The sequence below is a fragment of the Tachypleus tridentatus genome, chromosome 2, assembly GCF_004210375.1.
Source record: "Tachypleus tridentatus isolate NWPU-2018 chromosome 2, ASM421037v1, whole genome shotgun sequence".
In the NCBI taxonomy this organism is placed as follows: domain Eukaryota; kingdom Metazoa; phylum Arthropoda; class Merostomata; order Xiphosura; family Limulidae; genus Tachypleus; species Tachypleus tridentatus.
In genome coordinates this window covers 96373950-96387237 of record NC_134826.1, presented here as the reverse complement: position 1 = coordinate 96387237, position 13288 = coordinate 96373950, and the positions used below count along the sequence as shown (strand labels likewise).

At 30.3% G+C, this 13288-nt stretch overlaps 1 protein-coding gene across 3 annotated transcripts in view; it reads left to right on the top strand.

The window, feature by feature from the left end:
* The window catches only part of LOC143244629 (transcription initiation factor IIA subunit 1-like), a 46899-nt gene extending 35475 nt beyond the window's left edge, over positions 1-11424 (top strand). For 2 of the 3 annotated variants that reach the window (XM_076489653.1, XM_076489654.1), the window contains exons 8-10: positions 1501-1647; positions 3467-3556; positions 10889-11424. In XM_076489653.1, the coding sequence (XP_076345768.1) occupies positions 1501-1647; positions 3467-3556; positions 10889-10996 (345 nt within the window). In that variant the 3' untranslated portion in view covers positions 10997-11424. Of the gene's footprint in view, positions 1-1500; positions 1648-3466; positions 3557-9231 lie in introns of all 3 variants that reach the window. The other variant, XM_076489655.1, reaches the window with a different exon arrangement.
* The last annotated feature ends 1864 nt before the right edge of the window (positions 11425-13288 follow it).

Below are 13288 nucleotides of genomic sequence, written 5' to 3'. Positions count from 1 at the left end.
ATAGTTTTCTGCAATTCCATTGGTTGTGTGGAACCTTTGACTATTGACTATCTTTGAAATATTATCATATAGTGGCCTGATTTTATCTGGCCAAACATTCTTCACAGGTAGTTTGTTACATGATCGTATTTCTTAGCAGTGATCTTTGCATGTTGTGTACAGGCATTGCATGTTTGTTTTATATGCAGAATTTTTGTTACATAACTTAAGGATGTGCCTACTTTTTGGACCAACCAGATAAATTATTTCCTAGTAAAAGAATTATAATGATATCTTTCATTCATATGAAGCTGCCAAAACTTGAATAAGCATGCAATATTTTGATCATAAAAACATTCTCCATTTGTTTGTTCTTATCAGAATCTGTGACTTTGTCAGTAATTTGCTTTAGATAGATTATCAGGACACCTCTTGCTCTCTAGATGTGCTTGCAAGTTTACAATCTTTTAAAGTGTTCTGTTATTATATATTTTTAAACTGCAGAATGATGAAGTGAATGATATTATAGACAAAACTTCAACAGAAGTTTTGCTTAAATATGAGCATGTCATTTATTGATGTGTATAGCATTATCTAAATTCAACAATGATCAGCTTAATGTTGAATAATTAAGTTTGAAGCTTACAAAAGGATATATTGTGTTAAGAAATTCGGAGAAGGTGAGAAGTACCACACCTTTATCAAATAGCTGGTATGACACTTAATTTTTTTTTTATTATTTTTTTTTAATATACATAAATGTTATAAATTATATCATATCTGCATTACATGTTGGTACTTTTTTAATATTAAACAATTACACCTCCTTTGCTTTAAAAAAAACAAATGAGGTAATTTTCCAGCCAATAAAATGAGATATTTAAGAACATTTTCTTTTTGGTATTCATCATAGTGTTCATGGTGTAGTATGTGTCTTCTAGACTAGGTATATATAGATTAATTAGAATATATAAAATATTTTTTATTTTAACCTATGTTTCACCATTGTGGTTTCTTCTGGGACCTGCATAGGTGAAAGAAAGGTTACAACAAAAAGAAAAAATATTTTACGTACATCTGGATTGTAAAGGTCGTTTTTTTCCAAACTTTTTATCAAAATGTATAAATCCCTCCAGTATGCACTACAAACTTTGAAAGGCAACAAAAAATTAACTAGACTAAATTCATAATGAATGGAATAGAAATATTGTGTAGATGGCTTGAACCTTCATGTGATAAGTATGGTGTACATATTATGAAATTAAATTAAACATGATACACTTTCAGTGGCAGAGCCACAGGTTGATATATTTATTTGTGATTCATTATGATCACCAAACTGTTGTAATAGAACTTCAAAGAATGTTAGGTGTTTTACATGATAAATGAAATTTGTTCCACTTCCACATGAAAAAAGTGTTCACTGACCTAAACTACCTTCTTGTTCCCCATACTTTAAAATTGTAAATTTTGTCTCATTGTAAATATTGCTAAAATCTATTATACACGTTTAACTTGCAGCCTAGTGGAATACCTCAACTGGATGGATCACATGATACCAGTGATGAAGATGATGACGATGATGATAATTTTCAGGATGATGATGATAGAGAAAATGATGATGAACAGAATGAACTTGAAAATGAGTGTGTTACAGAAGAAGAGTTTGTAAGTTTGACACAATTATGCTTCTATTTAAAAACGTCTATAGTAATTAGTCAATAAAACTGTCCTTACTTTAACATTTCCATGGTCATTTTTCAAATTGTAATAATATTTTGGTATATTTGTACAAGAAAATGATAATGAAAAAATAGAGATTAATTTAACTGATTTAACTTGTGGTTGTTTACTGAAGGAATAAGAGGGAGTTTTGGCTTGAAAGAGCAGAAAAGTAAAATCAGTATGAGCTGAATAAATCCATTGATGTGAGCTTCTGTTAACCATATTGTTATGAGTCATGGTTCATAGGCCATGTCATCATGTTTGTTGAATCGCATTCAAAATCTTATTGAACTGCTTTTTTATGAATTTGTCATGTAGTTTGATATCAAACTGTAAAGTATAACTCATATTTTCATGTTATACACAATTTAATTTCTTAATTGAAAATTAAATATTTAAAAAACCTAAATATTGACGTGTGTGTGCATCATTGGTTCATATTAGATGTTTGTAATGTCATAATACAAAGTCAGCAGTTTTATACAAATTAGAAAGTAAAAGTACAAATATTGAAAGCTAGAATATAAAATAAAAACCACCTAGTTTTTTATATGATGAGATATTACTAATGTAGCAAATCCAACACACTGGCTCCCTGCTTACCTTTATCAATTTTTTGGGAAATATTCTTCATATACACTTCGTTCTATATGTGATGTGAATAACTAATCAAAAGCTTAAAATGTCCCACAAATGGTTTTTCTAGCTATTTTCGAATATAATACCATCGTTTCTTTCTTTTGAGACAAGCCTTCATGCTGGTAAGTTGAGTCTTTAGCCTGTTAGAAATTTCTTTTTGACCCACATACAGCTCCATTATTAGACTTAATAAATGATAATGTATTTTCATGGTATTGATATAGTTATTTATTATTTTTTGATCATTCAACTGTATATATAAAATCTAAAAACATTATATCATTTGACATCCTCCATGTGCATAATTTCTTAAGGCTCAGCAACATTCTACGAGCTGCAATGAAGTGCAAAGGTTGTAACCAGAAGAGATAATTGTTTGCTTCACTTCTTTATTTACTGTTCTGTATTTTGAGAACAATAAGTATAAAAAAAATCTTATTTGTAAGCAGTAATAATGTGCATGTGTGTGTATGTATATATGTGTATGTATTATAACTGAAATGTGAGTGTATTTTACAAAACAATACAAACAGTTACTCTCATAGTTACCTTCATTGTCACAAGCTGGGTGAATTCTACCAAATCTATAATGAAAGGATTAAAGAATACGTTTGACGTACATTAAGCATATTTATGACTTACAAGATATTTTGCAGGAAATAGTGATTAAAGCTTCTTGGAGATGATAGAGTTAAGTAAATCATAAGATAAAATAATTTTGTCATGAATTGATTTATACTTCAAGACTAGCATATCACAGACATATAATGTGTTTATTAGAAGACTGAAAATATTTCTCAAATCTCAATTTTTGAAGAAAGTAATGTCCTAATAATCTATAATTATATTACTGGAGGAGCTGAAAATAGTTTCAAGCATCAATTTTCAATTAGTATCAAGTAGAGGAATGGTACTAATTTAGAACCAAAAAGTTGTGGCAGTAATTCATGTATACCGTTATTTGTTTTAATTGTACTGATTCTAGAAAATATGAAATTTCCTTTTCTTTGTGAAAAAGTTTTTAATAGATTACAAAACCAATTTACATAGAAACAAGAACTGGAAATCCTAAGGAGTTTAAAGGTGTTTCAATTATATCCTCAGGTTTTTTATTTTTCTTTAGGAACCTTTAAACTCTGAAGATGATGTAAGTGATGAGGACCCCTCAGAACTCTTTGAAACAGATAATGTAGTTGTATGCCAGTATGATAAGGTAAATAGGAAAAAGAATTTACTAGAGTTGGATGCTGAAAATTTTGTTTTGGTTTCTGTAATTTTCCTGTATTAATGAGTATGATTTGAAACATTTTTGTTTACACTGATTTTATGATGGGCCAACCATTAGTGTTATCCATTGGCATGTTTCTGAGAAGGCTTCAGACTATTTATTGTATGATTTGTGTTAGCTATTGCTGTTAACTAATTGTTAAAGGGTTGTGAGACTAAATACATTTAAACTGCTATTTTTATATAATTTGTATCAATTACTGTTGGATAGTTGTAGTTAAAATGTTACAAAATAAAGCTTGTATCAATATTACACTATAGTAGCAGCTATCAATAAGATCCTCTGATCAAAAGTCAGATAAATATATAATTAGAAGTAAAAGGACAAGTACACTGAATTGAGACAGTCATATTTCACATGCTGACTAGAAGTATTTAATTTTATAAACCAATACACCCAAACATTAAAACCCTTAATGTTCAAACTACAACAAATCAACTAGGAACACTCACTCTTAGTAGTTGTGACTGTAATCCCAACAAACTCTCACAAGGTTTTGCCAGCTTAGGAAATATATGAGTAATAAAATCATACATGAAGCTTAAGTTTAATTATGACTAATCTTATTATAGTTAGGTCACTGTATGCATGTTATGACCTTGTACAGAGTTGCATTCGAAACTTAATTCAAACCACTTTATCATCAATGTATAAAAATAAAAGTTGGCATCAAAATATTGTTTATAATTATATGTTAATATTATATGTTTTAAGCTCTTAATTTTATAAGGAAATGCTTTTAAAAATCCTCAGCCATGAGAATTGTGATATTACATACCATGTTTAGAATACCCAATGGTACTAGGATTTACATGTCATGCTTGGAATGCTCAGTAATAACAAGTTCTACATGTGTTTGAAATGCTCAGTAATAGCAGGTTCTACATGTATTGCATTGTGCAATAGTGTTAGAACAAAGTCAAAAGTCAGATTTCAGGCTACTTTCAAAGAATAATGGAAGGTAAATCACAGGTGGAATATCAAAATTTTATTAATCATCATATTTAATACAACTGAAACTTAGTGGAAGTGTTTGAGTTCAACAAACTGTTAATATTTTGTGTTTCTCCCTTTTTGCTTTAATAACTGCATACAGGCATTGTTGCAGCATATTTAATCAAAATGTCCATTGTAATTTTACTTGCAGATGTCTCTAATACATTTCCACAAACTTTCTTTGGAAACAATTTGGTTAAGATCTGGGCTCTGTGGTAGCCATTGCATCATATGAATTACTCCAGCAGCTTCTTTTGTAGATAAGTAATTTTTGCATAGGTTGGATAAATGTTTGGGATCAGAGATAGAATATTAAAGGGGGTGGTTATATGCAAAATGTTTCATCCTATTGAGGATGAATGTATAAAAGATAACAGTAAGGAGATTGAATACACTTGGTTTTTCTGTTAGTGGATATAAAAGGAAAAATGCTTTTAGTTGAATTTATTACAGACCACCAAATGATACCAATAAAATTACTGAGAAACTTTGCAATGAGATTAAGACTTCAGCTGTTAATGAAGTTTCAGGCATATAGACTGGGAAATGCTAGAGTTAAACCATGAAGGAAAAAGTTTCTGAAAACATTTCAAGATGGCTTTCTTCAGTTGGTCAAGGAGCCTATTAGAAACAATGGTACTTTAGATTTATTGTTAACTTCAAATATAGAAATGATTGAGAGAACATCTGGATGCATGTCATCATTGCTTTGTTAGGTATGATGTTTTGCTTCACAAAGAGATAAGGAATAATGATGTATTGGTTAACAATTTTTAAAAAAGCAAATTTTGAAGGGGTGAGATAAAAATTTATCTTGTGAATTGGCCAACTGAGTTATTTGGAGACACTTATATGATGTAGAAAATTTTTAAAGATAAGTTTTTAAATATTCAAGATAAACACATTCCTTACAGAAAGAAAAGTGTGGCTACAAGTAAAAAAAACAGGTTGTCTCAAATAGTTTAAGAGACTAAATTAAAGAAAAGCATCATAAATTTAAGAAATTTAAATTGACTGTTATAAGAGGAGACTGAGAAGATTATAGAAGATAAAGAAAGTTGGTGAAACAGGAAATTAGGACATCAGAAAGGATGTATAAGAAAAGATTGGCCTGAAAATGTAAAAATTAACATTAAGGATTTCTTTAAGCACATTATTATTTAAGTACAATATTAGAATGAAAGTAGGACCCTTGAGGGGATGATAAAGGAAGGCAAATGCCTGATGATTATGAGGTGGCTGGGTTATTATTATTAAATTTTGCTTTTTCTTCATTTTTTGCAAATAAAGATTTAAGGGGTAGTCTGTATCTTGAAAAGTTGGTAAATGATAATGAGATCAGTCAGAATGACTGTATTAATTCTGAGCTGGATAAGTAAAAATTAGAAAGTTTAAAGATTGGATATGTGAGCCACTTATTAGTTTTGTTTTGCCAGTCTCTGAACAGTGAGCAGGTACCAGAGGATTGGAAGTTAACTAATATCAATCCTCTTTTTAAAGGAAGTGATAAAATTTCTGCCAGTAATTATACGTCCATTATATATGTAAAAACGACTCGTTTGGGTTGAGAAAATATTTTACGTAGAGGAGTGAACAACGTTTCGACCTTCTTCAGTCAAGAATTCGTTTTTACATATATATTTCTCTACAAGTGGGTTTTCTCGACATCACTGATTATTATTTCATCACAGTGATTGTACGAGAAGTGTAAATCTTTGTGTTTTTTGTACTTACCTGTTACCATTATGTCTGAACTAGCATACCTTACAACACTATTAACAGTAGACGCTCATACGATCGTTAAGAAACTAAGAAAATTAAACCAAAGAATTATCAATAGAAGAAATGACATCTATTTCATTCAACAATGTAGAAAAGAACAACTAACCCCTAATTTTGTAAAGGTAAAACTATCAAAAAATTTGAATAAATACACAAAAATTATCCAAAACTTACAGAAAAAAGTACTTGTGTGTATGTGTGCGTGCGTGCGTGCATGCATATATATATTCCACTGTGAGAATAGTAGGACTAGAGGACACAAGTATAGATTTTGGCAGGGGAGGAGTTATCTTTGGCTATTACAGCTTCATTTTTCTATTAGGGTGGATAGCCTTTGAATATTGTAAAAGCAGTAAATTTAAGTAAGTTTAAAGAAAAGCTTGATTAGTATATAAATGATAAGGACTGGATTTAAGATTTTTATTTTAGATTGGTTTAGAGGATGGAATAGCCTAGATGGACAAGTAGATCCCACATTGTTTCAAAACATTGTTATATGTTGTTATCTTCTTGGTAGTAGAATCCTTTACTTATATTATGCAAACTATTGGGTATACCATGATAGGTCAGTATATGGTGGTACTTGTGCTGGTCCATTATTTCATCTGTTTTGGAAATATCTCTTGTTGTCTCAGAAGAAGAACACCCCCCAAACCATCATACTGCCTCTCTCATGCTTCCTGATACATACTATGCATTGAGGTATCATTTTGCTTTTTTCCCAATTCCAATCATAAACAATCCAGTTTTTGTACTTTTTAGCAAATTTCAATCTCTTGACAGTATTTGGAGATCAAAGTAAAGGTTTTTCTACAGTTATACACACAAGATCCATTCTCTTTGAGCCTATTTAGTACTGTAAATTTGCATTTCATTTTGGATTTCAGGCGATGTGTATTTCTTAGTCTTTTTACCAATCCAAGTTAAAATCTGAGTATCATCTGCTTCTTGCAGATTTGTTAGCATGACCTCATAGTGTGAGACCCTTACGTGCTAAAAACCGCACATTTGACAAAACTTTCATTATACACTTGCAATTCTCTTTGGTTACACACTCATATAGTATGTTGCCAAAATCAGGCAAGGTCATTGGAAGGACGTTAATGTGCAAGTTTGCTACCTTGTGGCAGCTACTCTAGTGAGAGAATGATAGCATTTTCATAGTTTAGACATGTTATGTTGTAGCCAGGACGAGCTGGTCTTGTTGATTTATTCATTCAAAGATATCATAGGTCTATATCTTAAAATGTTAAAGACAAAGCTCAGAAAATTAAGATTCAGTCACTCTTTCATAAATTGTATTTGGCTGAAAAAGCGTCGTAATCATACCCTCCTGGCCGCGACGCTTCTGTTGTACCTAACTTACGTTGTCTCTGAATTTCAATTTATAAAGTTGTAATGTTGATACTACTATCACTAGTAATGCCTCAATAATGATATATCATCTACAATTTTCTAAATTCTGGAAATGTTTATGCATCTCTCTTAATTACTATACCTCTTCCAACAAAGTCATACTGACCATTGTACAGTGTTATACGATGTTTTAAGTATATACGTATTGAAAACTTTTGGTGGTGTAATAATAAGTTTTGTTATAAAAAGTTGTATCAAAGTTAGCAATTTGTGTAACTTATCATAGCATCTATCCATATATTTTCTTAAGTTCATTATCTGGACAAAGAACGAATACCTTAGCTTGTATCTTGCATGTCATATTATTGTTAAAATGTTTTAGGTTGAGTAAGATTAATATTAGAAATATTTTTAAAACACCCTTTGTAAATAAAAAATATTTAAAATGCTTATTTAAAGAGAATAGTAAATACATATTTATAACAATTTACTTAAAAATTTAGGATAGATTATATTTTTAAAATATTCTTGGATTAAGCTGTATATGGTAAAATGACATTTCCTAAAATATTTGGATAGAAGGCATAAGCCTTGCCTTAAATAATATTGGTAAAGCATATGGTAAAGTGTGTTTGCAAAAGTCAAATATAACTTAAAATATAAAGCTTTGATGAATAAAATTGTGTTAAAACGTGATTGGCCTAATAAAACAACTGCATTACAACAGAAACCTTTTGCTTATCATGATGATTTTTTTTATTACTTTTTCCACTTCATCTTCAACTGTTCAAGATAATTAACATTATTTACTGGACACACAGTGCGTGTCAGCTCTTGAACTAAACAAATATTAATCATTGTTTAATCTACTTCAGGTAAATCAGGAACTTCAGTATACATGTATGCTTATAGAAGTTGTATATGCACATTATTTTAAGATCAGTATTTCTTGCACACCGGTAAAGTGTTACCTTTGGTATCTACATGTCCTTTCTGGCCATGTGCTGGTAGTTGAACTTCTCCCCTCTCCACTCCCCCTGGACTTACATATCATATAAGTACTGACTATAATAAATTCAAATTAGGAATAAACAATTTTAAAAATAAACAATGACATTAAAAACAAAAATAATAATTAATAGTATATAATAATACATTTGTATTTTTGACAATCTCGACAAGGAGGATATAGTAGTTGAAGAAGGGGGAAAATAAAGTTTATAATCAGAATATGGCCCACAAATGTGCAATTACCTGAAGTTTCAGTAAGTTAAATTATGGATAGCAGAAATAGCACCGGATAATAAATTGAAAGGTATTTTATTTTGATTACTTAACTTTATAACGCAATCATAAACTTAAATACATCGCTTGACATTACAGAGGTAACATAAGTTTGCATCATACTGATATAATAATAAAGAGTTTTCCATTAAACCATTAAAATCAGAATTTGATATTGGCAGGTGTGTTTGATGAAACCAGTGGAACAGGCACAATGGGCCAGTTAAGTAGCACTTTCTTATCCCTCAAATGTTATGTTACATTTTATGCAATAAGACAGTCAATCAAGAAGCAAAAGCGTGTGCTTCATTTATATTTACTTAAGGCAGTTATTGTTCTACAATAAGGACTGGATTTAAGATTTTTATTTTAGATTGGTTTAGAGGATGGAATAGCCTAGATGGACAAGTAGATCCCACATTGTTTCAAAACATTGTTATATGTTGTTATCTTCTTGGTAGTAGAATCCTTTACTTATATTATGCAAACTATTGTGTATACCATGATAGGTCAGTATATGGTGGTACTTGTGCTGGTCCATTATTTCATCTGTTTTGGAAATATCTCTTGTTGCCTCAGCAGAAGAACACCCCCCAAACCATCATACTGCCTCCCTCATGCTTCCTGATACATACTATGCATTGAGGTATCATTTTGCTTTTTTCCCAATTCCAATCATAAACAATCCAGTTTTTGTACTTTTTAGCAAATTTCAATCTCTTGACAGTGTTTGGAGATCAAAGTAAAGGTTTTTCTACAGTTATACACACAAGCTCCATTCTCTTTGAGCCTATTTAGTACTGTAAATTTGGACACTTTCCTGTTGCTCAGAGCATGGTCATTTTTCTCATGCTTGAGATCAATGGCAGTTTTCCTTCTGTCTTGAATGCTACATAAACAAAGATACTCAACAGCAGTATCATTGAGTATAGATGTTCTACCTCCTTTTCTATTTTCAAATTTACATGTTTTGGTCTCATGATATAGGGTGCACTTGACTATGTTTGGGAAGTATTTCAAGTCTGCAGCAATTTATCAGAGTTCAACCAGCATCATTTAAAGCTTTTATGTGAACTCTGTGCTCTACTGACAGTTTTCCTTTACTTTTTGGGTCATGACATGACAAAAAACTTGATAAAGACAGTGGTTTACATTACATGTTAAGTGGTTTTTTTATCGAGTGCTATTAAAGTAATTTCTTTTGACATATACTGGTGGTATATTTTAGCTTCTTTTTTATGTAGTTAAGACACTGCAAAGGGTACCATGACAGTTATTTTATACCCTAACTTTGATCAGTATGCTCATTCAAGCAAAATTCTTATGGCATACCCTTGTTACAAGTATATGGAAGTTCTAGAGAACAAGTATTCTCACCCTGCCTCATTGTCAACAGGGATCAGTGAAACATTGTGATAGTGCTGTAATTTACATTCTTTAATGACATGGAAGAATTAGCCCTATGGCATGGAAAGAATGACAAAATATTCTTTTGTCCTAACAAGTTTGCACAGAACTGTAACAAGGATAGGGTTCAGTGACACCAGGTTCTGTGTCATTTGGAGTGCTCAGTAATATCAGGTTTTGAAATAATAGGTTTGAGAACTTTAACGAGTTCCATTTGAAGGAGGTCTCAGTATAGAATTTAAAATATCATCCTTTTTTTATTCTCTTATAAAGTTCTGAAACATACTGTTTCTATTTTAATATAACATTTAGAGCACTGATGTAAAAAATAAACACAATTGGTAAGCTATTATGAAATTATTCAACATTGTATTTATATTTTGTCCGTAACTTTTAACTCAGAAGAATGTTTCTTTCTTTTGATTTGCTTAGATATCTCGAAGCAGAAACAGATGGAAGTTTCACTTAAAGGATGGTATAATGAACCTTAGGGGTAAGGATTATGTTTTTCAGAAAGCTATTGGAGATGCAGAGTGGTAGCAGACAAGAACTGATAAGTGGATGCTACACAAGGAGGACAGTTATAGACATGAATATTCATGAATACTTGACAGCTCTGAACAACACAGTGACAAATTGCTGTATTAAAACCTTGTTTAATTTAACCTGTTTAGTGTCATGATTTACAAAGGTTAATCATTTTGTTTTTGGCAAACTCAAATTCAGTTTAACTCATGACTGTGATCTTATCATGACTATTCAAAGAATTGTCATTTTTCAAAAACCTACTACTATTTTTTCCTCCTTGTTACTTAGTGATCTGTGTTTAAAAGTAAGTGGCTGAAGCATCTCTTATTTTCTGTAAGTTTTTTCATAATGTACATACAACTTCATGTAATTGTTTTTTATGTAATATTTTGTTTCTGTCTAGCTTTTTGGAAAGATTGAAATAAAAATGTGAAAGCACATCGTAATTGTAAAAATTATTAGATAATTGTGGCATCACTCGGACAAAATTATTTTTAAAAATATAAATGTTTAATTTTTTTAATTTTTTTTTTTTACTTTTACTATTCTGTTACACAGATGCACTACAGAAAAAATTAACACTCCATGGATCAGTCTTTTTTTTTTTTTTGCTATTGTTTACTTTTGATATTTAATATTTGTCCAAATGATTAATGCTCTTCAGTGACTAACTCTTCTGAGGTCATACATTTAAGTCTCTCAAACAATTCTTATCAAAACTACCTAACTTTATATAATGCTATAGTGTGAAGTGTTTATTATATTTCCTCTTCCCAAGAAGTGTGTATGAACAGTATTCTTTCTTTAGATATAATTTTATTAACAATCAGTGTAGAGCAGTTTTTTTATATATTGTGTCATTTGCATGTTAAAAGTTTGTATTAACAGAATCATGTTTATCTATTAACAGTCGGTACAGAACAGCTTTTATGTAGCATCATCATTCATATATTAACTTATAATCTTTACTTTGTTATAGAGAATCATCCTTTATATTTATTAACAGTCAGTACAGAAACTCTTATTGTGTAGAATCATGTCATTCTCATATTAATACTTAGTGTTAACTTGACATTAACGTCACACATAATTGTGTTTTATATCTGTTGACACTCAATACAGAGCAGCTTTTGTCTTGTAGTGTCATGTCATTCATATATTAACAATTAGTATTAACTGTATTTATGTTATGCATTATAGTGCTCTATAGTGTCTTGTAATTCATATACTTACAGTTAGTGTTAATTTCGTACTCGTATCATACAGAATCATGCTCTTTGTCTAATAACAGCTAGTACAAAACATTTCTTGTTTAAGACTCATAATGTAGGTAAATTAATGTGTAGAAATATACATGGACATTTCTCTACACTAAAATATTTTTATTTGTGAGAATTAGGCTCTTTATACCAGACACTTCATCAGATAAAAATGTACTGAGTGATAAGACGTTGTTAAACTGGGTAACACTATTTTAAATATGTATCTAGGCAATAGTTCTAACAATAACTAACATTTGGTAAACTCATTAAACATGTAGAATTATGATGAATCTGTATAAATATAATTGTAAAATACCTATTTCCAAACACTCTCAAAATGAAAGTGGTTTAGAGCACTCAGTATGAGTGTAATAAACAGTATGTTTGGGAAATGCAATGCTTGTTAAAGGTACTAAGAACTGTGCTATAAACACATCAGTTATAGCTTATGTTTAAAAGAACTACCATATTAATGGACTTAAAAATGCAAAAGTAAGAGAAAAACATCAAATGTAGGAAAACCAAGGAAGTGATGGTCATCGAAGTACAAGACATTTGACCACCAGTGGGTATTAATCAAAACATTAGCCAAAAACTGCTCAAATACTACAGGGATACCACAAATGTGAAACATAAAGCATAGTATTTCTCATGGTTTCTATGAAGAATTAAATCTTTAATTTTATGATGTTTTATTTGAAATATGAAAAATGTTTTTTATCTCTCTATATTATACCTATAATTATTTTCCATCTGTTTATTTTTTGAAGCAATTGATTTATATTGTATATTCATCATAATTCTGTTTGCTTAGTAGCTTAAATACCAGGTGTGAGTTATTTATTGTTCCAACTGTTGTCTAGATACCTATTTTAAAGCAATGTGTCACAGTTAAATGAATTTTTTCCCTCAGTACATTGTTATCGAAGAAGGTTCCAGTAGAAGGGCCTAAAACTTGCAAATAAAAGTATTTTAACATATGGAGAAGTCCATGTATAATTCACACAGAACTGTTTTCGTTTTGTATTATGTCATTTATATA